The sequence below is a fragment of the Chelonia mydas genome, chromosome 9 (genome assembly GCF_015237465.2).
Source record: "Chelonia mydas isolate rCheMyd1 chromosome 9, rCheMyd1.pri.v2, whole genome shotgun sequence".
NCBI classification, from domain to species: Eukaryota; Metazoa; Chordata; order Testudines; family Cheloniidae; genus Chelonia; species Chelonia mydas.
In genome coordinates this window covers 26,792,137-26,819,512 of record NC_057855.1, presented here as the reverse complement: position 1 = coordinate 26,819,512, position 27,376 = coordinate 26,792,137, and the positions used below count along the sequence as shown (strand labels likewise).

Here is a 27,376-nt window from a genome sequence, read left to right as displayed (position 1 = left end):
ACTAAGTAATGCCTGTTCTGATAAGCCTTTAGAATTTATTAAAAAAAAAAATCACAGAATACTTGCTCACACCATTGGAATTTTCTCTGTGGTTGCCTGCTGCTTTGGATAAAGTTGATTTGTATCCTGCCTAGCTAATAGCTTTTTGTTTTAAAGTTCACTTTTGCCTATACTGATAGCTCTTGTCTGACCTAATGCCTTATTGCTCAAGTGGTACCCCTTAGACTGTGGTCATAAATAAAAATATGCTCTGCTTTGTAACTCATAAAACATAGCCTGCTGGGCTTCAGGTTGTACCTTTTAATTGTTGAGAAAAGTCTGTGTATGAATTTTATGAACAAGAGTAATTAAATTTGGGGGTTCCTGCCTACAACTTGGTTCTGTCTGTGAAATCATACGTCTAGTCAGCATTTTCTTCATGAATTAGGGCTCAATTCGGCTCCTACTGAAGTTTATGGAAGTGTTTCCATTGATTTCAGTGGGAGTTGAATGGGGCCATTATTAAATGAGTGGACAAAATTCCATTCTCCATTGACTTCATTGCCAGTTGGACATATTTATCAGTAGAAGAACCAGAAGCAATGATGACAAAGGGCTGACACATTCCACTGAACCCCTAGAAAAGAATGTGCGCATCTGGTTCAGGCCTTGAGTCTTTTCTGCTGCTGTTTTCCCAGAGTACAGTACAACTAACCCCAGGTTTTCAGGGGGTTGGGCTTTTTCTGGCTCTCCAGCCAAACTCAGTTACTCCTTCTCAGGGTAATGTCTCTGTGATGGGGTTCCCTGGACTGTGGGACCGCTGAGCCCTCTGTACCACCAATCTGGTATATCCCTCTCATACTGTGATACTGTTGTTAAGCCACAAACCTCTGGCAGGTGCTGCACTTACACAGACATCCACAGGCAGGGACACACCCAACTGAGTTACATGAATGCTTTGCCAGTCACTCATGAACCAACAATAGAGAGTCCCCAGCCAATGCCCCCGCCGCTCCCCAGCCTTGTACCCCAGAACTGTACCATCTTTCCCTGGTCAGAAGCCTGACCAACGTAAGTTGATTACCCAGTCTGCACCTCCCTTGATGTGGAGAGGACACACACTAGCATTTGTAAACTGAGCTGAGATTTTCCAAGCACTTCAACCAAAGCACACTCTTTTAGGTAAAATATAAAACAGATTTATTAACTACAGAAAGATAGATTTTAGGTGATTAGAAGTAATAAGCATAGAGATCAAAGTTGGTTACTTAAAAAACAAAAATACATTCGTAGTCTGTTCTACAAACTAGACAGGATTTGAATCAAACAATGCCTCACCCTGACAGCTGGTAAAACCACCCTTTCCAGTTCAAAGTCTTTGTCCTCCAGATGTTTCTTCCAGGTGTTGAGTTGGGGTGGGGGGGAATGAGAGAGGTCAAGTGATGATGTCACTTCTTTTATAGTTTATTCCAGCTTGCTGGAAAGATCCATGCTTGTGACGTGGGGGTCCGCCCCCTTTTGTCAAGCAGTGTCCATTGTCTATATGCTCTCTCTGAGAAGTCTTCTGGGATGGCTGTTGGGAGAATGGATTCCCTTTAATGGGACATCAGCACATCTGGCTACTCCGTTGTTGCACTTGAAAGACTGGTTGTGAATGTTCCCAATCTCTCAACATATTTCAGTAACACACATATAGCAGAACTTCCTAACTTTATGTATAATGATAGCACACACAATCCAACAGGATATTAATGTTCAGCAGATCAACACTTTTAAACTGATACCTCACAAGGCATACTTTGTACAAAACATATAATAACTTTATGACGGTGAATTTGGGGACTCCAGGGGGCTGCTGATCTCTTTATGCCCCAGGTCTATTTTCCTGATGCTTTTGTGGCAGTGTCCAAATAATAGTTAAATGTAGGCCTGTTATTTACTTATTTTTGTATAGATTTACTATCACATTTCAATAGTTTATATAGCTTCCAACAATGTGACTATTAACAGGATGAGAGTGAGTAATAAAGAAAAATTCCTGTTGCTCTTGAGGCAGTATCTCCAAGTGGCATTACTCTTTGTCTCACTGATGGTACTCATGGTAACATTGCTATTGGCAGTGTGTTATTGTCCAGGTGGCTTTGAATGATAGTGCCAGTGTTTTGCTTGAATGTGGTGATAATACATCTGATTTTTGTTTTTCTTTTGGGGCTTTTGGGTTTTGTTTCTTGGTTGTTTTATTGTTGGGGAAAGTGAAGCTCAATGCAAAGTCTGAATGAAAAGCTCTGAACCTTAAAGCTCCTGTAATTTGACATATGTCTACAAATGTTTGGTGGCTTGAATCCTTAGGCCCAGATTTTTGGTATTTTTCAAAGGTGATTTAGGCACTGAGGAACTTAAATTTCATCTACTGTCAATAGAATTAGGCTCCTAAGGTCCTAAATCCCATTTTTAAATGAGACTTAGACTCCATATCAATCAGGGGTTGCAATGCTGAGCACAACAACGCCTAAATACTCTAAAAATCTGGGCTGTAGTGACTAGGACAATTGTCCAATTAATCTGTTAGAAGCTTCAGAATCACAGAAAAAATATAAGTTTCATTATACCTCTCTCGGTTTTTCACTTGCAAATTGGTGACCCGCTTGATCTCGAATTTGTGCCCAACACTAATATTTTCTTCATCATTCTTCCTTTCAAAACCTGTAGACGAGTGGCAATTTAAATTTTTTAGTGTTTTGTTATTCGTCGGGGACATCACCACTAACGTGTTTGCTTTTGAAAATTAAATTGTAACAAACTCTGCTATTGCACCACTGACCTCACTTGCTTGGGTGCATTTCGTTTGTATGGACTCTGGCTGTGTCACAATTCATATATCCACATATAGGAGACCATTTAAAATCAACAAATGGGGGTCTTTATGAGCAAAAGCGCTGCATGTGTTTTCAGGCTATACTGGAAATGGTTGCATTGTCTGTCTGCCTATTCAATAGGTATTTATATTTCACCATAGTATCTAAGCACCTTATGATAGTCATAGTCCTTTATTTTCATTGTTTGCGCTTTCTGTTATGAGGGGTAGTTCTTACAATAATTGATCATAATGGCTTCAGAAAGTTATTCTTTGTATATTAAAGCAAGTGATTTTCAGTGTATTGATAAGTCTCCTGCATAATTCAGTGCACTGCCCTCAAGAATTTATTACTTTTTTAATCCAGAAGGGCCAGTTGTATTCCAGACCTTATTTTTAAGTTATAGCCTCTCTACTGTCTTGATGATCGTTGGTTTTTTCACTGCATTGCTGTGCTTACAGTAGTGTTTCTGAGCTGAACAAAAGATAACCTTTTTACCTCCTCTCCCGACACCTCCCACAGACAGATGCAGAGGCACATATTGCTCAGTAGTCAGCTCAGTGTCAGAAAACAGAATTTTCTTGAAGGAAAAGGGTTGGAAACTGGTTAGTTAATTCTGTTCAAGACTAAACTGCATGAGCTGTTTGGATCCATGGACAGAAACAGAAAAACTTGTATTTAGAATAAGCAGATTTTATTTGATTTGTACTTTCTTTCAGGGCCAGCCAATAGATCAGTCTGCTATTTTCGCTCAGCAAGTACGTCCTTCTTCCCAGCTTCCACAGTATCCAGGGTTACAGCAGGCACAGGTACTGAGCTACTCCTATGGAACATTTGCTACAGGCTGTAAGGTATACACATGAAACTCACCTCAGTGCAGAGGGTCCAAGCAGTGCCCTACATCCCATTTAAGACCTGCATTAAAGGCTTAATTGGGACTTAAGTAGTGAGTCTTAGAATTTCACCCTTAATGAAAAGTTATTGACAGTCCTCTAGTTCCTGCATAGTTTAGTCAAACAAATCTTTTTGGCAGGCTTCTAATCTTTTCCCAGTGATCTGCCTGTAAAGTCCATGTGTACCACAGTACTGAGTCTAAAATCCATCCTGGTTAGAGTGAGGTTGGGATCACTGACCTTGCTCCCCTCATTGTGTCATCATGATGCTACTGATACCGAAAAGAAGTGTTGGTGCTGAAGACCCCAGACGCCACTCCTGATTAAGCACTGAATAACTAGGCAAGATGTAAATTAAAAACAGAAATGAATGTGTTCACGCTGCAGCTGAGGGAGCCTATTAGAAAAAGAGAAATACACTATTAAAATATAAGGGTAATTGCTGTTTGGTATAATTACACAGTTGAATGTTTTACTGAGGGCTCCATTGTCCAGATTTTGCTTTTTAATAAAGGTTACCTTTTTTTCTTTAATGACTTAAGGATACGAACATGTGGCCTTTGTTAAATTGTACCATGGGCTGTTTTCCATGCAGACTGTGCCTCATGGATACACAATGTACAGTACTCAGATGCCTTTGCAACAACAGCAGGCTGGTGGTGTAGTGCTTTCACCCAGCTACAACCCCAGAACATATCCAGCAACTCATTCCAGTCCAGCTCTAATGGAAAGACTAAGACAGCTGCAACAACAGCCAAGTGGGTACATTCAACAGCAGGCTGCTGCTTATATTCAGCCTTTAACAGGCACTCAGCGGTAAGGCTTTATATGTTCTTCTGGTTTATTATATTACAGGGACTTTGCGGTCTTGATATATAGCTCTAATACTTGATTTAAAATTACGTCCATTAATCAGAATGAGGTTAAGGGCGAGTCTTGCTACTGTTACATTTGTTCTCCCTCCCACTTCCCGCCCATTGTTTGTTACAGTCACCTGTTGCTTCTTGTTTTCGAGTACAGTAGAATCTCAGAGTTATGAACACCTTGGAAATGGAGGTTATCCATAACTCTGAAATGTCTGTAACTCTGAACAAGACGTTACGGACTTCAGCCACTGGGGCGGAGGGGTTGGGGCTGGGGCTGCAGCTGCAGGGTTTGGGGGGACAGGGCTCTGGGCAGGGGTGGCTTAGGTCTTATAGAATCATAGAACCATAGAATATCAGGGTTGGAAGGGACCTCAGGAAGTCATCTAGTCCAACCCGCTGCTCAAAGCATGACCGATCCCCAATTAAATCATCCCAGCCAGGGCTTTGTCAAGCCTGACCTTAAAAACTTCTAAGGAAAGAGATTTCACCACCTCCCTAGGTAACGCATTCCAGTGTTTCACCACCCTCCTAGTGAAAAAGTTTTTCCTAATATCCAACCTAAACCTCCCCCACTGCAACTTGAGACCATTACTCCTCGTTCTGTCATCTGCTACCACTGAGAACAGTCTAGATCAATCCTCTTTGGAACCCCCTTTCAGGTAGTTGAAAGCAGCTATCAAATCCCCCCTCATTCTTCTCTTGTGCAGACTAAACAATCCCAGTTCCCTCAGCCTCTCCTCATAAGTCATGTGTTCCCGTCCCCTAATCATTTTTGTTGCCCTCCGCTGGACGTTTTACAATTTTTCCACATCCTTCTTATAGTGTGGGGCCCAAAACTGGACACAGTACTCCAGCTGAGGCCTCACCAATGTCGAATAGAGGGGAACGATCACGTCCCTCGATCTGCTGGCAATGCCCCTACTTATACATTCCAAAATGCCATTGGCCTTCTTGGCAACAAGGGCACACTGTTGACTCATATCCAGCTTCTCGTCCACTGTAACCCCTAGGTCCTTTTCTGCAGAACTGTTGCCAAGCCATTCGGTCCCTAGTCTGTAGCGGTGCATGGGATTCTTCCATCCTAAGTGCAGGACTCTGCCCTTGTCCTTGTTGAACCTCATCAGATTTCTTTTGGCCCAATCCTCCAATTTGTCTAGGTCCCTCTGTATCCTATCCCTACCCTCCAGCGTATCTACCTCTCCTCCCAGTTTAGTGTCATCCGCAAACTTGTTGAGGGTGAAATCCACACCATCCTCCAGATCATTTATGAAGATATTGAACAAAACCGGCCCGAGGACCGACCTTTGGGGCACTCCACTTGATACCGGCTGCCAACTAGACATGGCGCCATTGATCACTACCCGTTGAGCCCAACAATCTAGCCAACTTTCTATCCACCGTATAGTCCATTCATCCAGCCCATACTTTTTTAACTTGCTGGCAAGAATACTGTGGGAGACCGTGTCAAAAGCTTTGCTAAAGTCAAGGAACAACACGTCCACTGCTTTCCCCTCATCCACAGAGGCAGTTATCTCGTCATAGAAGGCAATTAGATTCGTCAGGCATGACTTGCCCTTGGTGAATCCATGCTGACTGTTCCTGATCACTTTCCTCTCCTCTAAGTGCTTCAGAATTGATTCCTTGAGGACCTGCTCCATGATTTTTCCAGGGACTGAGGTGAGGCTGACTGGCCTGTAGTTCCCAGGATCCTCCTCTTTCCCTTTTTTAAAGATGGGCACTACATTAGCCTTTTTCCAGTCGTCCGGGACTTCCCCCGATCGCCATGAGTTTTCAAAGATAATGGCCAATGGCTCTGGAATCACATCCGCCACCTCCTTTAGCACTCTCGGATGCAGCGCATCCGGCCCCATGGACTTGTGCTCGTCCAGCTTTTCTAAATAGTCCCGAACCACTTCTTTCTCCACAGGGGGCTGGTCACCTCCTCCCTATGCTGTGCTGCCCAGTGCAGCAGTCTGGGAGCTGACCTTGTACGTGAAGACAGAGGCAAAAAAGCCTGAGAGCACCCGAGCTCAGGGCTTTAGATCTGGGGGGATCGCTGGGGCTCAGGGCTTCAGGCCTGCGGCTCCTTTCCCGGGTTCTGCCCTGTGGGGGGCTCTTTGGCTTGGGGCTCCCCACAGCTCTGCTCCCAGTTTCAGCTGGGTGGGAGGGTGCCAGGTCTCAGGGCTTTAGCTACAGGGTGAGGACTGGGGCTGAAACCGGCACTCCCCTCTTAGCTAAAGCCCCGAGCCCTGTCGCCCCACATGGGGCTGAAGCCAAGAACGGAGCTACGGGGCTGAAACTCAAGTGCTCCCGAGGGTATGAAGCCCTGACCCCATCCCCTGCCCAGAGCCCTGACCCCCCTCACTCTGCAGCTGCCACCCTGAGCCCCATGGCTAAAGCCCTGAGGCAATAAAGTATTTAGTGTGTGTGTGTGTGTCTGCTGCTGCCTGATTACTTCCAGTTCCAGAGGGTGTCCATTTGATCAGGAAGTACGTAACTGGTGTTCATGTCTTTGAGGTTCTACTGTAGATTATAAATTGTTTGGGCACAGCCTGGGTCATCCTCTGTATTGGTGCAGCATCTGCACAATGGAGCCCTTCTGTGTGTAAGCATTTTGGGTCCGTAATACACAGAGAACTTACCAAGTTAACACAATACCATAATTTGGTTTACAATCATAAATCCTGCAGGATCCATAGGGAAATAAATGCTGGAAAGTCTAGGAAACACAAGATCTGTTCATTCATTGAACTAGCGATGGGCAATTTTACTTTGCTTATGTTTTAATGCATTAGATCATTACTAGTTTGAAAGTTCAGCTCAGATGTAGTGGCATTTACGTTCTGCCTAGGAGAGACTATCAGAGAAGTCGCATTAAGGGGAAAAGGAAAAATCAAGAGTGGGAAAAAGATGTAAAAATGGAACAGAAAGCAGGCAGAGTGAATGGAAATTAAATAAATGGATAGAGGGGGAAAGAGGGAAATTCTAATGAAAATGTAGGCTAGGATTTTCAAAAGTGCCATGTGTTGGCCTAACTCTGCTCCTATTGAAGTCCCATGAGAGTTTTACCATCAACTTCAATAAGAGCAGTGTTAGACCAAAGCCAAGGGCCTCTGAAAATCCCACTGGCACTGTATATACCAGCCAGTCACTTGTGCCAGCCTAGCTTTTAGAGCACTTTTCTGTCCCTAATATGGAGCAAATTTTACTCTTCAACTAGAAATGCACATTTTTATCCAAATGTTCCTTGAAAAAACAGGTTAAAATATAGGTGAAAAAGTTTTTCACAAACTCCAAATTGTTGTGAAAACAAAAAAACAAGTTTTCAATATTTGCAAAATCTCAGACTCTACAAATTTATCTATCCCTAATTGTAATGGGATAGTATGATTCAAAAGCCTGTTTTTAAAAGGACACTTTAAAAGACTTCCCACGCTTTGTTAAAAGCATCTCTGAGGTCACGTTAACTGTGGGGACTTGAGGATAGAATAGTTGTTGGCTTTCTTTCACTGCAGATGTTATTTTTCAAAGTCAACATGAAGCACGTTGATTCCATTTACTAGTTATGTAAGTTATCACAGTCAAAATGACTAATCTGAACCAAGGTTTTAGAGTCTAACGCATGTACAATACCTGATATTAATCTTGTATAATATGCTGATTTGGGTATTGTAGAGCATTCTCAAACTCTAAGAATAAAGCTTCATGTTTGACCTAGGACTGTAAAATATTTCTAAAATATGCTTAATAACTTATGGCCTGATGCAGCTCCCAGTGAAATCAATGACAGTTTTCCTGTTAATGAGATAGAATGGGTTAGTGGATAAGGCACTGAACTGGGCATCAGGATTCCTGGATTCTACCACTAACCTGTTGTGTGGCCTTGGGCAAATTGTTTCCCCTTCCTTTCCTCTATTTCCTTTTGCACACTTTGGTTTGTATTTTTAGACTGTAAAGACTTTGGTGCAGGGACTGTCTCATTATGTGCTTTTACAGATATTGCAATCCTATGCAGTATCTTTGAGAACCACTGTATTAAATTTATTAAAGCTGTATGTAGGTTTGTGTCCTGCTCCTTGGGATGAATTACCACAGCTCCTCTAGTAACTAAAAACAGTAGGGGGAGACTACCCCGGGACCCTAAACAACTTTGGAGAAGCACTAGCTCCTGGGATTTGCATATGCTGATTCAGGCTGGGTTTGTCACCACGTAAGCAATAAAGAGAAAATGTGGGGTATTTAAAGGGTGAGTTTAAACAGACTGAGGACCTTCTTTCTGAATGAGCAAACAGACAGGATTTTTGAAGGATAGAAAGGGGTTCTGGCTTACCATGCTCCCCATGTGGAAGATGGGTGAATTCAGGTATGCTTAGTAAGCCTTTGGTTTTATTGGTTTTTTATGTGTTTTCTCTGTGATGCTTTGCCCTAAGAATAAATAAATAAATATATCCTGCTGGGAAGGAGCTGTGTAGTAGCATATAACTGCTGCATATGCTGGTCATTCTCCGAGTCAAGAAAGCAAAGCACAGGCACTGGCCATTAGGCAGACTGGCATGCTGGGGATATCACACTGTATGGCAGGGAGCTGTACAACCTTAAACCCTGGTCAGAAGGGAGTGGGACATGGGTCCCTTCCCAAAGACAGATCATGGCTGGAGGCCTGAGACCTGACTGGGCACTCTGGGGGCGGGGTTGGGCAGCGGTGGAGGACATGGAGGTGAGGGGAGTACAGGGGCAGTTATCCTGAAAGTGTGACACCTAGCCCAAAGGTGCTCCTATAAAAATAATAATAATAATTAATAATAACCTCAGTGGGAGCTGCATAGGTCCACAGGATAAAATAGAAAAGCCTTAAGAGTTGTTGCTTGTTTACATAAACTTTTGTATTCATGAACTTTTCTATTTTTTAGTAGGTGAATTGGTTGCTTAGAAAAACTAAGTAGCTATCAGTCCTGGCTAAAGACATTATTTTAAATAGATCATAGAAATAAATATATAGGTATTAAAGTATTGTAATTTTAATTTTACCTTAAAACTTCATTTTTATCATGACATGATCTCAGAATCAGTATCCCTTCTGTCCCCAGTGGTGGGGAGGCTAGCTGCATTTCAGGTTTCAGCCTCATGCCCATCACCCAGACACTGTGGAGATCTCTCCAGCAGGGTGAGGGTTCTGAGGACTTGATATATTTCAAATCATGCAAAAAAATATGCAGGAAAAAATGTAACTGCTGCTTCCCCCAACTTAATAAAAAATAAAAAGTTTAAGGCCATTTTTATGCACACCAATGGAGCAATAAAAGGCATTTTCTAAATCTATTTCTGCTGGGATTTTCAAAACAGCCTAGGAGAATTAGGCACCCAGATTCCATTAAAATTCATTGGGACTTGGATGTTCAGTTCCCTTTGGCTCCTTTGAAAATCCTAGCCTGATTGGAGTAGTTCCAAGAGGCCCTGATCAGGATCAGGTCTCATTGTGCTTGATGCTGTACAAATAGAGGTAGAACAGTCATTGCCCTGAAGTGCTTGCAGTCTGTTCTGCTTCACAGTTCACTTTAAATGTCCTCAGCATTGTTAAAAATTATAATCCTGGCCCACACATTGTAGAGTAACTGATTTTTATCCTTAAGGTCAAATATCCATTTTTTCATCTTAGCAACAGCATCAAGCTTGTGTCCAAGTTTTTCTTCTGTTTCTCCTTTCTTCTCTGTTGGTGAAGAGATAATTTCCATCTTCTGATGACTGCATAGTGGGCTGCTAACAACAAAGCATTAATCATCTTGGGTTTGTTATAAAAATGGCCGAGCCTTGGCCATGTTCCAAAACTAACTATCCTGTTAGGGAAATGAATTGTCTCCCTCAGTGTCCAACCAATGAGATATCCTCTAATTTGGGTGTATTTACAACTTTTACTGTAACTTTGGCGTGTCTTTACCTCACCTGATTCTCATTACTAAATTACACCACTATGGGAATACACTGACCACAGTTTTATTTAATCAGCTTACAAATAAATAAGCATTAATCATCATGTCGAAATCCAGGTCATTCACACCATGAGAATGTGTCCCACACTGAATTCTATCCCACATATTCTGGAGTAACACTGATTTATCAGTTAGGGAATAACGACCTATGCCCTGCTGCCTATGACACATGATGTTCTTCTTTTTCTGTGTGAATTCAGTTCTAAACCATCCCCAGACTAAAACGCCCCTTTTGAGCCCAAATGTCAAAATGTGCCTAAATCACTTACCATTTAAGTACAGCATCGTATTATAATGGGGGGAAATTAAAAAATATTTAGTGTGTTCAAAAATCAGTTTAATCTAGGACTACAGACATGAATGTGTATTAATCAAATTGTACATTTAATGCATAGTGTTGCTAGAGGGCAGAGATAAGGTTGTTTCGGTTTGCTCACTGTGCATTTCCATGCTTTAACAGGTTTGGATTTCTTTGAAGTTGAAGCTTAACTCTGAATGTCCTGGATTTATAATGCTTGTTTTGGGGATAATTACATCATCCTTGCAATGTTTTTATTAGAAAATACTGATATTCTCAGCCTCAAGTTCACCTTAACATGGTTTTAGTCTAGAACTAAATCGTAAGGCTGGTGCAGAATGCCTGCTTCCTAGTTCTACAATAAATGTTACATGCAGTGTAGAAGCTGGCTGCTCATTCGAACAGTAGTTGGATTTCTTCTCTTTAGTTTAATTAATGTACAGATATTGATTTCAACCACATATTACTATCCAGTTCAATTATTAGATAATAGCACTGTAGATGTTTCCATTAAATACTTTTTTCCTAAATATTCTTGCTTGAAAATACAATCATCCTGTAAAATTTGCGTTTCAAATATACAAAGAACAAATTTTAATCCGGGGAGTTGAACTCACACTTACTTGATCTTTGTCTGTAAATTAAATAGTTACCCTGAAATAGATTCTTCTCATTCAGACTGACTCATCAGCCTTTGCAACAGAGTTCCTTGGTCGGAGGGGGACTTGATACTGTACCAACCACAGCTCCTCACCCAAACCTTAACTCAGTACAGCTGCCTCAGGAACAGATGAGACAGAGACAACAGCAAATTCGACAACAGCGACTCCTTCAGGTGGGACACATGGTTGTGTTAATGAAAAGCATATGTGGGGCCTTATTCGCTGAATCAGGTAGTGGCTTTAACCTGGATCTCCCGTGTCACAGGTGAGTACCTTAGCTGCCATGCTGTGGAGTCAGTCAGTCAGTCTTTCTTGCTCTCCCTCCCTCTAGTCCAGTGAATATTTAATTATCTATACAAAATGGAAGAGCTCCAACAGGAGAGATTAAGAGAGACCCATCCCAGAATAGTCAATAGCCTGGTGGTTAGGGCCCTAACTGCTGGGCTATTGGCTATTCTGGGGTCAGTCTCAATCTCTCTCTCTCTCTCTCGTTTTGAACAAAAATATCATCCTGGACCTGAGAAACCTTCCCAGTGAATCAGCATTTTTCAGCAAAAAATAATTTGTCAAAAGATTCGTGATGAGACTTAGTTCCTCTCCAGTAACCTCCTCTGTGCCTCAGGCTATTGAGCTGTGACAATCGCAATTTATAGTTTTAGGTTATTACAGTATTAATTGACAATAAGAATATGTATATGCCAAATTAAAGTTGGGTGGAAACAGCCCATGTCTATAATATTTTTGATTATTCTGATTTGATGATGTACCCCAATTTGGTAGTTAAATCTCAGTTTGGCAGTTAAAAACCAAAACTTCACCCTGGGGTTGACATAGAGGTAAAAGCAACACACATTAAAAATACTTTGTGTTTTTGGTGACGGTATAATTATTTTCATGCTTTAACTCTAATGCCAATAGCTCATTTTTAAAAATATTATCAAGAAACTTATGTGAGCATATAGTTAACAGCTGAATATACCAAACAGCCTTTTACATCTGTTTCTGCAGTGATGTTTCGACAATAGATATTATGAACACTGTATTGTAAATATTTGTTGTTCATCATCCATGATATGGCTGACATTGTGCAAATGGAGAGAACAGCAGGGTCCAGCTCCTAAATATTATAGTGAGGAACACGCCTTCCTCAACCAACACTAGAATCATAGCTTAGAAAGATAAGTAATAAAAAGGCAAATTCCATGATCTGTATCCCTGGAACAGCGAGAGGCTGCTATGCCTTCTCAAATCAAAAGGCGGCGGCTGCTGCTGCTATTGCTATTAATCATTTATATAATATAATACATGTATACATATTATTGTTGTTACCATGGCAATGTTTTTTCAGTTGCAGCAGCAGCAACAGCAGGGTCAGCAGCAGGCACTTGGTCTCCAAGCAGTGCAACCACAGCAGCCTTTGGTAAGCAGACGTATTAAAACCAGACGTTTTTGTGTGCATATGAGGGTGCTTATGGGGTAGATGTTGTTACTCCTGGAAGTAAAGCAATCTAGGAACAGTGCCAGTAAGTGCTGTATAAGCTTACTCAGACGGCTCTCCCTTTGCATGTCAGTGCTGATGTGCACAACCCTGTAGTTTCATCCAGGGTCCTCTCTGACAGTCTTGCCAAATGGTGGGATGGGTTTGATGATATGGCTAAGACAGGTTACCCAATGACTGACTTTTTTTTTTTTTTAATGTAAAGCCCAGATTTGAACACGTGTCATGAAGCAAAAGGCTTGTGTATTAATCCTTTGCCCCACCTGGTCTACCTAAAACTCAGCATTTTAGTTTGTCTTTTAGAAACACTAGTTCTGGGACTGGTGTACCATGAACTACCCAGTTACCCATAGATGTCAGTGTTCAGTTATACTGGGAAAGTTGGGAACTGCTCTTACTCACGTCAAAACTGTTGAATAGATAATTAACAGAGGCCTACTTCTGTCAGTCTGGAAACTTTCATGAGCACTAAATTCATTTAATTATTTTAAATTCATGAGTTCATAGGCTCTGAATATATTATTTGAGTGTGTGTGTGATGATGATGATCAGCCTGGGTTTGGGATGACCATATTGCTCACATGCAGTGATTATACCTTACCCATGCTGATAAATCCTATATATTGCACCAAACTATCTTAGATTTTGTATATGCCACACACTTAACAGAAACTCTGTTTCTGGAACTGTTTGAGAATTTTTTAAAAATGTGATTGGAACTTCCTCTGTCTTACTTTTATTTTGTTCCCCCTGTAAAACCAGGTTGCTGAAAGGCCATGAATCCTATTATGCAGACTTGGAGGCAGAGAGAGCAATATAACCAATACATTTTAAAAACCTCTCAAATTCTTATTTGGATTCTAGACATTAAAATGCCACTATTTCAAGCTCTGGTATAACAGCAAGGGCTGGTGTAATATTGGAAACCTGGGAATCTCTCCATTCTAGGGTGTAAACCGATAATGTATTAGCCTAGAAGGAATGAGATATTTGAACTTAACTTTTACTGCAGCAGCATATGTTGACCATGTATTCGGTATATACTATGTATTTTATAAATTTCCTCATGTTATTGAGTAATAAAGAACTATCTTCATTTGCTAGGCAGAACTCAACTTTACAGGAAATTTTTTGCAGCATTGCTAATGGTTTTAGCCTTACATTTTTATACAGATTTTTGTTTTAAAACTTTTATGTGAAAGCAGGATAATATGATTGAGGCCAGTTGTGAAACTGTGTGCACTCTCATATGAACAATAGAATCCAATTGGAATTCTAAGGCGCTTTATATTTTCCTTTGACAATTTAAATACATTTGTATTATATTTACTTGATTTTTATGGGCTCTTCTGGTGTCCAATTTTAAACAGTGAAAATTCCACTATCGTATTTAGTCAAAAACTGCAGTTTGTAGCTTAATGCCTAAATATGACTCTAATACACATAAATGGGTTTAAATCCTGAAGAAGTAGTTGTCTTGATATACTGATAATGTGTGCCAAATGGTTAAAATATAGTCACTCTCTTGTACTTTTGTAACTAAGATGTAGCTGCCTGTTATCTGACATTTCAATGTGTATAAAAAAGGATCTGTGGCCGAACATTCTGGAATGCTGTTCTGGTGTTTTTGTGGGGATCCAGAACAGAGTAATGGCATAGTGCCGGAAGTGTGTTCTAGCACTTCTTTTTTTTGGTTAGGACTTGAGCATATAACAACTCTGTAGAGATGCATTTTACTGATTGGTCATGTACTGCAGTTGCATGGAGAGTACCATATAATCATAGTAACTTTCAGAATATTTCTTTGTTAGTCTATAACACTGGAACCTTTCATTACATCTAAAGTATGAAAGTATCTTGGTAAAAACATTTGAATGACCTGGTCTCCTCCCAAACCATCGAGTAATTTTCTGCGAACACGTTGTTTTACCATGCACTACATTCGTGTATTTACACTGGAATTTTGAATTTACATTGGAATTTCTATCCTTGGTTATACGTCTTTAAAAGTAGCTAACTAAAGGAACTCAATTTAAAGCCACGCCAAAATGTGATCCCTACAAAAAGAGCCAGGTTAGAAACAGGTTCCCAACTTAAATAAGCAAGTTTAAAGAAAATATCAGCCCTTAGTGCTAAATTGTGCACCCTGAGTTTTTGAACTAGAGTTTGTGTATTCTGGGGAACCAAGTTACCCAAATTGCATGGTGTTTAAGTTGGATGTTAAGTTGGATGTCTAGCCCTTTTCTTAGGTAGCTGGTTTATTACCATAGGTGTAACTTGTGGATTGTGTATGTCTGTGTCAGCTTCTCCTGAAACTGTCGTTAGGAGCTGAAGATTGTACCAGAACATGCAAAAAGTACTTTTCATTAGATTTACAATATGATCTTTGATGTGACCCATGTCTTTGAGCTCATAAAGTAATAGTGATTGTGACATGTACCGTACAGCTAAACAAGCTGTGACCAGGGCCTTTGAGTTAGGCAGAGAAAGTATTAATCATCTAAGGTCTTGTCTACACTGCTGCTTACAGCCCTGAAACTTTCTTCGCTCAGGGGTGTGAAAAAACACCCTCCCCCAAACAATGCAAGTTTCAGTGCTGTAAAGTGGCGGTGTAGATAGTGCTACAGTGCTGGTAGCTGCGCTCCCGGTGCTGGGAGCTATTCCTCTTGCGAAGGTGGTTTAATACAGCTCCGGGAGAGCTTTCTCCCAGCACTGGAGCCGCCACTACACAGCCAAAATCAGCTGTGTAGACATACCCTTAGAGGCAGAATCACTTCAGGTGGTGCAACACAGCAGGACTAGCCTATCAAGGAGGAATTAACATACTAGCAAATCTCAGGGAGAGAGCTGGGGTTGGAGCTGAGAGAAGGCAAGGGTGGAAATTGCTCCTTGCCCCAATTTCAAGATGCCTGAAATAAGTCAGAGTTAACACTGGTTTGGAACCATGGCTGAGGACAGCCTAGTATCGCCTGCCACGGCCTTCAAAGCACTGGATCTTCTTTGTATTTTCTTGACCCTGAAATACACCTCCCAGCTGTCTTTTACCTGCAATAAGCACAACACAATGCTCTACATAAAATAGATTTTTAAACAATTAAAGTGATCTTTTGTGCCCTGAGAGTTTTTCAGAGTGGCTGAAAGGTGCTTCTGAAAAGGAGGAGAAAGGAGACAAAAGAGGCTGTGAGCCCAGGAGGCTTCTGAATCAAACCCAGACCTGAAGTGAAGAGAAACTTCCTAGCTTATTCAGAAGGACCATACTGGTTCCCAGAGGCTCAGTCTAATCACTGAAAGGACCCTTTTAAAATTTTTTGCAGCTGTGTCGCTAAAAGTCAGGTAGTGTAAATGCTGTTTATCGGCACTTTTGCCGACAAAATACTTCCACCCCCTACAAGCGGGGTTCGCGTTGTTGACAGGAGAGGGTTCCTGCCGGCAACGAGCCTTTTACACTGCCACTTGCCACGTCAAAACTTTTGTCTTGGAGGGGAAGAGGAGGGACTTTTTAAAGCACCTGTGAACAACAAAAGTTTTGTTGTTCAATTGGCAGTGTAGACAAAACCCAAGTGAAGATTGGACTGTCACCTAATGATCTGTTCAAGCTGTATTGTCTGTGTCTGATCTACCGTGTGCTGCTTGAGCAAAGACTTTCTGAAAGTAAAATATATTAGACTATGGAATTGCAGTGGTGGTATAGCTGTGTGGATCCCAGGATATTAGAGACACAAGGGGGTGAGGTAATATTTTTTACTGGATCAACTTCTATTGATGAAAGAGACAGCTGTGTAGCTTGAAGGACAGAAGTTGGTCCCGTAAAAGATATTCTCACCCACCTTACCTGATTAGACTATAGAAAGCTTTTGAAGCCTCATTGCTTTGGGCATCTAAAACTTTCTAGACTATGTCAATCTAATTTAATGTAAAGAAACAATCCTATATTGGCTGGTGGGGCTATATCATTATAGTAACTTTTGAAGGCTAACAGTGATGGCTGATGTGCTAAATTAAATATCAAGGATACTTGCAAATACAGGGAAAAATCCTGTGACATGTTTTGTTACTAGAATTTGGGCAGTTACCTTTTTGTTTTAAAACACCTCAACCTGCATGAAGATATTTTTATCTCCTGAAATAAATGTATATTTTAAGGTTTATTTTGGCCCTTGCTGTTCTGTCTCCTCAATGACTTTTAGGTCTTAATCCTACAATAAGATGATGATTCTTTCCCTGCTCCTACACTGCACTTAAGGACATGCTTAAAGGTAAGCACATGCATAGCACTTAACAGATGTGCTTAAGTGCGGTGTAAGATCAGTGACAAAGTGCTCAGCGCTTTGTAGGATTGAGCCTTAAAGAGCAATTATCCAAATTCTGGTCTCAGTTACACTGGTATAGTTCAATTTATTTGAGCGTGAGCTACAGCTCACTTCATCGGATGAATGAAGTGAGCTGTAGCTCACGAAAGCTCATGCTCAAATAAATTGGTTAGTCTCTAAGGTGCCACAAGTACTCCTTTTCTTTTTGCGAATACAGACTAACACGGCTGTTACTCTGAAACCTGGTATAATTCAGTGGACATTCTCTGGATTTACAGCAGTATAATTGAGAGCAGAGTTTAATCCAGGGACTTTACAGATAGCCTGAGCCTGTTATACTGTATATTATACCCAGTGGTAACTGAATTTTAATGTGATTTATAAATTATTCTTTTTTCTGCCAGTTTTCCTAGCTTTTTCCTTGCTCTTATGTCTGAGACATAGCCATTTATAATGAAGCTTTGAGATAATGCCATAACTACAGAATTAAGATAGAAAAACTCTTTCCAAATACACAGTGAATATTCATGGCTTGTTTTGTTCATTTAGGGCCCAATAATACAGCCATTTCCAAGATCTCCTTGTGTGATTAAGGGGTTACAGGAATGGGTCCTTAGTCTTTGGAAAACTGAAAGGAAAGTATCACTTTTAAAGAGAGGTTTGGCATAATGCAAACATCAGTGTAATGAGAAAAGGAGTACTTGTGGCACCTTAGAGACTAACCAGTTTATTTGAGCATGAGCTTTCGTGAGCTACAGCTCACTTCATCGGATGCTGTAGCTCACGAAAGCTCATGCTCAAATAAACTGGTTAGTCTCTAAGGTGCCACAAGTACTCCTTTTCTTTTTACGAATACAGACTAACACGGCTGTTACTCTGAAATCAGTGTAATGGTAACTCATTAAAATGCATAAACCATTGTAACCTCTTATTCTACCATGTAAGAATAAAACTCAGGTTTTACCAATTGAAACTATTCAGAATAATAACCTTTTGAAGTCAAATGTCAGTGGTGACAAAACCACACCATGATCCGTATTTACTCAGTTTCTCCCATTCTGTAATTTACCTTCTCAAGTTGCTATGAGTTGCATAAGGAACATCTGGAGTTGGGAGCACATGTTGTTGTTGTTCTAATTCAGCAGCTTGATTTTAAGATATATGATCAGCTACCTACAGATAAAAGCTCTTAACAGAGAACAGTTTTCTTTAGAACTGCAGCCTGAAGCTTGGAAAATAAAGTGGTGCTAGTCCTGCTGTGTGTATTAATCTGAAACCCAGACTCCTGTGTAGAAGGGCTGGGAAGCAATGCATGTTGATGGAGAGGCTAATTCAGGGCCAAATTCTGATCTTGTGCCAGTATAGATACAGAGTAACGTCACTTAAGTCAATGGAAGAACATTGGTCTAACCCCAAAGTAACTGAGAGCAGAATTTAGCCCTTAAGATTTATTTCCCACCAGTTTTCTATTGGTGTAATTCCATTTACTTGAAAGAATTTGCACCTGATTCTCTCCGCATAAGCAAGATCAGAATCATGCTCATCACTGTTATCTTGTTTCATATGGGCAGAATTGGTCTGATCCTGAAAGGTGCTGGGCATCCTCAGTTCCCACTGAAGTCAAAGGGAATTGAGGACACAGTCACCACCTAGCAAGTTGTGTGCAGAACCCTGGAGGATCAGGCCATTTTGTGCTTATCTTTAATTTCATTTGGAGTAGTGTCATGGTGGAAAAAACATCATTCCCCCTCCCCCCACCAGTACCAGAAGTTTTTGGTCAAAACATAATTGGTATTTACAAATGATACAGTCAAAACCAACAGACCTTTTTATCAGCTTTGGACAGGGCAGATGATCAAATCACTTTAAAGTACTTTCCTGGATGAATGCTATCTGCTGCAAAGGTAGGAAAGATGGATGGTCTGTTTGTAGAAGACTGAATCTATGCCTTTTGTCTGCCTGGATGCATGTGTGATATCTTATAACCCAACAGGAAATTGAGAAGATTCCAGAGACTGAGGAAAGCACATAATTTATTGTATAAACGTTAACACTTTGTTCCATCTGTATTCACTATTTATTACCAACAATTTTGTCATGTTCTGACATCATCGATCTCCAGAAATGTCTCTTTCTAGTTGCTTTTGCTTTTGTTGCCAATTGCATATGGGATTTTCAGGAAGTGAGAAGGTTTTCTTTTCTTTTTACAGTTAACACTTAGGGAAACTGAAAAGAAACATCTGCTTCTCCCTAGGGTGTAATAGGAGAGTCTGAGAAGTTTTGACTTCCAGAATGTGAAAGGCATATATGTATAAATGCTCCAAAATTATCTCTCTCTCTCTCCAAGGAACAATAGTCTCGGTGACAGCAGGGTCAGCACAAGCTCCAGAACTTCACTGGCGCATTTTGTTTTGTTACATAGAATCTTCTATCTCCTCATCTGCTATTTTCTGTACATGCCCAAAATCTCTATTATTGGGTTTGCAGTGCTTCCTAGCATCTACACTGCAGCTGGGTGTATGCTTCCCCGCTTGGGCAGACAGACAAGTGCTAGCTCTGCTTAAGCTAGCATGTTTTAAAAAAAAAAAAAAAAAGGCAGTGTAGCTGGGGGTAGCAGGAGTGGCAGCTTGGGCTAGCTGCTTGAGTATGTTCCAAGGTTTCTGGTGGATTTGTATTCAGGAAGCTGCCCTTGGCTACACTGCTATTTTGAGTGCACTAGCTCAAGCAAACTAGAGTGTCTGTCTACCCGTGCTGGGAAGTAAGCTCCCAGCTGCAATGTAAACATACTAGTGACAGCAGTGAGACACCAGAGATTTGGAGACAAACTGGAAATTAAAGAGAGATGATGGAGGAGGAAGGGAAGAGAGTCTGGAAGAGGACCTGGCCAATTCTCCTCCTCCTCCTCCTCCTCCATTGTCTTCAATAACAACACAAGAGGTACAGTTCCCTTGAGCGCCATTGTGATAGCTGTTTGGGAGGTCTTTTCACGGTATTATACATATTTAGTCCTGCTGTTTATTACTAACTGCTTACCACTCAAGCCAGGGATTGGTGAGCCAGATAGTCCAGGAAGGATTTCCTGTTTCCCCAGTTCATTAATACCTATATATACTGTTATATGTTAAATTCAGCATGCTAGTTGTTTTTTAATATATAGATATAATATAAACCTTCGCTTTCCCTTTGTGTGTTTTGAGAGAGGCATAGACCATACTCCTTTGATAAGACATTGATGTGTCATTCTGAATTGTATGAGCATTTTTCATCTTCCTGTTGCAGTTTCCAAGACAAGGTTTGCAGCAGACACAGCAGCAACAGCAGACAGCTGCTTTAGTCAGACAACTCCAAAAACAGCTCTCTAGTAAGTATGCCTATCTATAAGAGGCATCTATTTTTCTGCAGTTTCCTTTGCATATTTAAAACAAGAAACATGAAAAGTAAGTACATCATCCTATTGACACCTTCAGTTCTGGTCTCTAGTAAAAGGACAGTTCTGAAAATGATGTAACGGCAAACACTGAAGATCAGATTCTGGATGTGACTCAGTACCAGTGCATCCATTGGTTCCCATAGGTCTGAACAGAAGCACCAAGTCATTTTCAGGGTTGGGGACTGGATATTTGTCATCCTGAGTTCAGTCAATGTTATTTTCTCCTTTCATGTCCTATTTTCAATTGTGGGGATAAATCAGGAACATCATTGCATTGAATTTTTTCCTTGTTTTTCTCCAGCTATTTCTTGCTCACGTTTCAAACATTGTATTGACAAATTTATTTTATTATTCAAAACAATTGTAAGTGTGTGCACATCAAGGCCAGTTTTTTACGAAATTTTTCATTTTTTGGAAAAATTTCTTAATGGTACATTTAAAAAAAATGAAAACAAATATTTTTATTGTTTTTGTTTGATTTGAAATAGTGGGAAAATTTACACTCTGTTTCCTTTTCCTTTTTCCGGTTTTTTCTTTCTGGAAAGTTCAGCACATTTAGAGAAAAAATATTTTGAATTTGGGTTTTTTCTTTCCCCCAGCACCTTTTTTTTTTTTACCCTTTTTTCCCACTGGAAAAGGTTTGAGGAAAGTGGAAAAGAAAAAAAACCTAACATTTTGAATTCCACATCCCTCTTTTCCCCCCTCTCTGGAAAAAATGGCAAAAAAAAAAGTGAGGTGGGAAATAAAAAATGAAATTCTTCTAACTGAATTGAGATTTCTCAAAACAAAATGTTTTAGAAAAAAATGTTTTGAGTTTTTTCACAGAAAAAACTGCTTTTTGAACAAAACAAAAAACATTCGTTTTCGTTTGAAAATTAAAATTTCAACCACCATTAGTGTAGGGACTTCCTTTCAAGAGACTGAAAAGGTTAAGACTTTAGTTTAGAGTGGAGATGAATAAGAAAGTTATGTAACATATCATAGTATTTAGAAGATAAATTGGGTGCATCTCTCCAAGAACAAGGTTACAGCCAGTGAAATTGAAAGGCAACAAATTAAAAACCGATAAAAGGAACTACCACTTTACACAGCACATTGACTGCCTCTGGAATTTATTGACACATAACATTATTGCAGTGAGCAGTGTTCTGAAAGGGTATGAGAGTTGTATGTCTAGTGAAAGCATCCCCAGTTACATTACATAGGATTAAAAAATGTATATGGAATGTAATGCCCCCTTATGGTTCAGGGTGTAAACGAATGAGAGAGTGATGGGGGTTAGAAAAAACATCCCTCATGGGCAGGTTATTCCATTAGGGATGTCTTGCACCTTCCTCTTCAGTAGTGTCAGAGACAAGATATCAGACTGTATGCCCCCTGGTCTGATCCAGTATGGCGATTCTTGTGTTGCTAGATAAAAATATTACAATTTATTGCAATCATTTTTTAAAAAAAGCTTAATTCTCCAGGACAGGTTGTAAATGTAAGATATAAAATAGTGAGTATGCGGCCTGCTATGATTACCAGGAATTGGAGCATTCAAATTTCCAGTGTTGTACAGTGCCAGTGAATTACCCATATTCAATGCCTACAGATCTTTATTCATCTATTTTTTTAAACAGAAGCATTATTTCAGGAGGACCAGTCCCGATGAGAACTGAGGATAGAGTCTCTAGTTGGAAAAAGATATGCAAATAAATTAGTATTCAAAGACCTGATCTGGATAGATTCTGAGCACTCATGTCTCCTGTGGAATTCCAGCCAGAGCAGAGGTTGCTCAGACCAGATCAGGCCCTACATTTTTCGAAGTAAGCTTGTGTTTTTTTGGTCAGAATACTAACTTGATGGATTGATTAAAAATTTAAAATACAATGTCACTATTTTCATCTTTTAAAAGTGTTCAAAACATAAACAAATCTTTATTCATTGGCAGGCTTTTCATAGAAGTTTTGATTTGACTGTAGTAAGCTAGGTGTCAACCTATTTGTTAATGGAGTAGCCAATGCGGCAGATAAATGTATTCTCCTGTTGTATTAATTTAAATGGAATGTATGGACCTAAGGTGTTGACTATAACTCAGTCACTGTCTAACATTAAACAGTGTTAACCAAGATCCAGGGTTTGGTATACAGAGACCTCACCCGGCTTAGCACATGACACCCACTATTAAAAATCCTTCTAATCTTTTATTAAACATAAAGGAAAGAAGGAAAAAAACAGTTAAAGCATTTGAAATGTGAAGTATTAAATTAGGCCTTTGCTTTAACAACATCCCTTGTTCCGTTTCCCTTTAGCTGGAGAGAATTTTTAGAAGGGAAAACCCCCTTGTTTGACGATCTTTTAGATGATGATAAAGTTAGTAATAGCTGTCCCTTTGGGGAAAAGAGAAGAAGTTAGTTGCTATGGGCTGGAGCTGCTGCTATTGTGTTTAACATCTGATCCCATTTTATCCCGAGTGGTGTTATGGGATTCGACTGGAACTGGTAGAGTGGCAGTGTCATTTGGGTCCCTCTCTTTGTCCTGGTCTGGTCATGACTTCTCCCAGGATCAGGACAGTGAAGGTGTGGGGTCCCAGGAGAGGGTGTAGGGGTGGCAGTTAGGATGGTGAAGCTTGTTCCAGTAGCCAGTTTTTCTCCCAAAGTCTCTTTCTTGAAGGACCCACAAAGGGAATGGTGGCCACAATAGTCCATCCCATTATTATTTTGTCCACCAAGTACGTCTGTTTTCTGACACACCGATTTTTGGTTCAAAGATTTCTGATTCCACACTTAATTTGTTTACTATACATGATCTCAACCCATACCGAGTTATATCAGTAAGGCCCTTTTGTTTGTATATCAGTCTTTGTCTCCTTTTATACCTTTTTCCATTAACATTTGTTGTTATAGGTTATTGTGACAGCTTATGAACATGTACTCACATTTTTCAGTTAGGGTAAACTTATCAGCCCAATTATCACAACACCCCTAAAGTCAGGACTGCAGAATGGACTTTCACTTGGGTCCCAGAGGAGAACTGTTTTTCATTACTAGTTAAGAAAAGCATTTTGACAATTCCATTATTTTTTCTAACAAATTGCAAGTATCAACATCCTGCTAGATTAAGTATGCGTGATTAAGTAATATTGCTTTGAATGGCCTTATTTATGTTATGCAGAATACTACGATTCCAGGATTGCTTTATATTCAAGATATCAATGCTGTGGAACTGCTATGGTTGGGAGAAGCTCCCACCTGTTGAGTGCTGGAAATTTTTTCTCTAAACTACTTGCAGGAAAAAAAAGGAGAGAGAAGAATAAATATTGTCTATTAGTAATAGCCAATTAAGTATTGGAACCTCATAATCTGTTAATTTATAGTTGGTCCATAGAATTTATTTTCCCCTCAAATCCTTATCCATAAGGTTCAAACGGGGGAAATATAGGTGGTACAATACTTACCAGTCTGCAGTCCTACATTAGCTGGATGTTCCTGACTTAAAAAATCATGGGTGAAATCCTTACCCCACTGAAGTCAATTGCAAAGCTCGCATTGGATTCACTGGGGTCAGGATTCCACCCTTCAGTGAAAGCTCACTTGATATCTTTTTTCCTTTGAGATTACAAATTTGGTTAATAAAAGTAATAGAGCTGATGTAATATACTTAGACTTCTGTAAGGCAGTTGACTTGGTACCAGATGACATTTTGATTAAAAACATAGAGCAATATAAAGTTAACGTAGCACACATTAAACGGATTAATAGCTGGATAACTGATAGGCCTTCAGATGTAACTCTAAACAGGGAATTGTTATCAAGCAGGTCTCTTTCCAGTGGGGTCCCACAGGGATTGATTTTTGGTTCTACGCAATTTAACATCTTTATCAGTGAACTGGAAGAAAATATAAAATTATCACTGATGAAGTATGCAGGTGACACAAAAATTGGGGGAGTCATAAATAATGAAGAGGAGAATAGGTCACTGATTCAGAGCAATCCAGACCATGTAGTAAACTGGATGCAAGCAAACAATATGCATTTTAATGTGGCTAAATGTAAATGTATACATCTGGGAACAAAGAGTGTAGACCATACTAATAGGATGGGGAACTTTATCCTGGGAAGCAGTGACTCTGAAAAAGATTTGGGGGTCATGGGTGATAATCATCCAAATATGGGCTCCCAGTGCAACATTGTGGCCAAAAGAATGAATGTGATTCTGGAAGGCATGAACAGGGGAATCTTGAGTAGGAGGAGAGTGGTTTTTTGACCTCTGTATTTAGGACTGGTGTGACCGCTGCTAGAATACTGTGGCCAGTTCTGGTGCTCCCAGTTCAAGAAGGATGTTGATAAATTAAAGAGGGTTCAAAGGAGAGCCCAAGAATGATTGAAGGATTGGAAAACATGCCTTAGAGAGAGAGAGAGAGACTCAACTCGCTCAATCTATTCATCTTGACAAAGAGAAGGTTATGGGGAATTTGATTACAGACTACAAGTACCTATATGGGGAACAAATATGTAATAATGGGCTCTTCAGTCTAGCAGAGAAAGGTATAATATGATAAAATGGCTGGAAGTTGAAGCTAGACAAATTCAGACTGGAAATAAGGCATAATTTTTTAACAGTGAGAATAATTTACCAACAGTTATGGTAGATTCTCAATCACTGACAATTTTTAAATCAAGATTGGATGTTTTTCTAAAAGATATGCTCTAGAATTATTTTGGGGAAGTTCTATGGCCTGTGTGATACAGGTCAGACTAAAGGATCACAATGGTCCCTTCTGGCCTTAGAATCTATCAAATAGGCCCCAATCCTGGAAATACTAACATACTTAACTTTTTTAGCATGAGGAGTCATATTGAAATCAATATGGCTACTCATATTAGTAAAATTAAGCACATCTATAAGTATTTGCAATCCTGGGGCCTCAGTGACAAGCGAGTCTAACGTTACACTTGTCAACATTAAGTTTTAGAGGAAACACCCCAGCAATAGTAATTAATAATTGAAAGCAGTTCATACCTTTTGAGCCTATAGTGTTTCAGTCTGTCTACAGACTTAGGAAACCCTTTTGTACTGGTTTACATTTGGAAATTTTCCTTCAGATGATAAGAACTAGGAATTTTTCTTCATGCAGGAAGGGACTAAAGGATTACAAAAGGGGATAAGGCTTCCAAGAGATTTTTCTTGCAAAGATTTTTCTCCAGTATGGGGTTGAGTGGTACCAGGGTTTGTTCACCCACAAATTCTGCTGATTCCCTGACGGTCCAAAAGCCACTAGTTGTGTCCCCATCGTCCATGACTCCACTGAAGCCAAACTGCTGTAAGACAACCCTTGCCTGCTTAAAGACAGGCACATCCCCACCATGCAGAAGGCGCAGCACAAAGTTAATAGGGTCTGGGACTATATTATCTTTTCTCTCAAATCTCCATATGATGGGAAGGGGCTTAAGTGTATCCACACTCATCCTGGCGACTTGCAGGGTGTTGGAAAAGGATAGGATACTTTCTTGGAAGCACTGAGCCACCCTTTCAGAGAGGGGAAGTGTGATCCACATGTGGATCAGGGAAATACAGGTGCAGAGTCCTCCCTTTTTTTAATGAAAGGTTAAATGCTGCAGAAACTGATGAGACCATCAAAGAGATGTGGGTTATCCAGGAAAACAAGTGTTACAAAATAGTTGCTTTTAACTTTTATTGTTTTAGTCATCTCATTTGCTTACACGTAATTATTGTTTGAAAGGTCATCTTAAGGGCCCATCCTGGAATCCTGGGGCAGGCAAAACTCCCCTGGAATTTTGTTTGTGGTGGGTGTGCAAAATCCAGCCCTTAATTTGCAACTGTTCAGCCTTCAAAAGTCCTCATTTTCTGAATGGATTGCTCTGACCCTTGTTTATTGCTTATTATGGTGATTTGAAATATAGGTATTTATTCATGTATAATTTTGTACAGCGCACACAACACACGTAAACACTTTGCTTTATTTTTGTTATTTAGGTAACCAGCCACAACAAGGGGTTAACCAATATGGGCATTCTTCACACTTCTGAATCTGGAAGGTGGAATCAAGATGTAGTGTTATGTTTGCACTGAAGAAAAATCAAAATTCAATGCACTAGTTATTGCTAGAAAGCAAATTTTTAATTTTTTTCTCTTTAATTTTTTCAATACGTATTTTTTGTGCTGCAATTGATGTGAATATGTAACTAAGTGAAAGTTTTTTGGTTTTTTGGGGTTTTTTTTTTTTTTTTTGCATTTAACTGGAATTAAATGTATGATTTGTGGGCCTATTTAAAGAACACAGTTGTTGCAAAGAATTTGGTGCTTTTTAGGGTACTGTTACTTTAAAAGGGTTAAAGAATGTTGGATTTATTTATTTGTGGGAAACATTTTTTTCTTTTTTTAAGAACTGCACTGGACCAAACTACTGATTTGAAAGGCACTTCCGATTTTGGCATAAAGATTGATTTGTTCATTAAAGTGTTCTCCTTAGTTCTTCAACAGTAAAATAAGCATTGATTTAAATCATATTAATTTTGACTGTTTGTAATTTTCATAAGCACTTTATAAAGTTCTTTGTTTAAAAGTACCCAATTTTCTCTTGCTTTCATTGTGG

General features: G+C 39.9%; 1 protein-coding gene across 2 annotated transcripts in view; it reads left to right on the top strand.

The window, feature by feature from the left end:
* MED12L (mediator complex subunit 12L) overlaps positions 1-27,341 on the top strand; it is a 330,957-nt gene extending 303,616 nt beyond the window's left edge. For both annotated transcript variants that reach the window (XM_043522369.1, XM_043522368.1), the window contains 6 exons: positions 3,554-3,643; positions 4,323-4,543; positions 11,557-11,713; positions 12,889-12,960; positions 20,628-20,709; positions 26,758-27,341. In XM_043522369.1, coding sequence (XP_043378304.1) covers positions 3,554-3,643; positions 4,323-4,543; positions 11,557-11,713; positions 12,889-12,960; positions 20,628-20,709; positions 26,758-26,810 — 675 coding nt within the window. In that variant the 3' untranslated portion in view covers positions 26,811-27,341. The remainder of the gene's footprint in view (positions 1-3,553; positions 3,644-4,322; positions 4,544-11,556; positions 11,714-12,888; positions 12,961-20,627; positions 20,710-26,757) is intronic.
* The last annotated feature ends 35 nt before the right edge of the window (positions 27,342-27,376 follow it).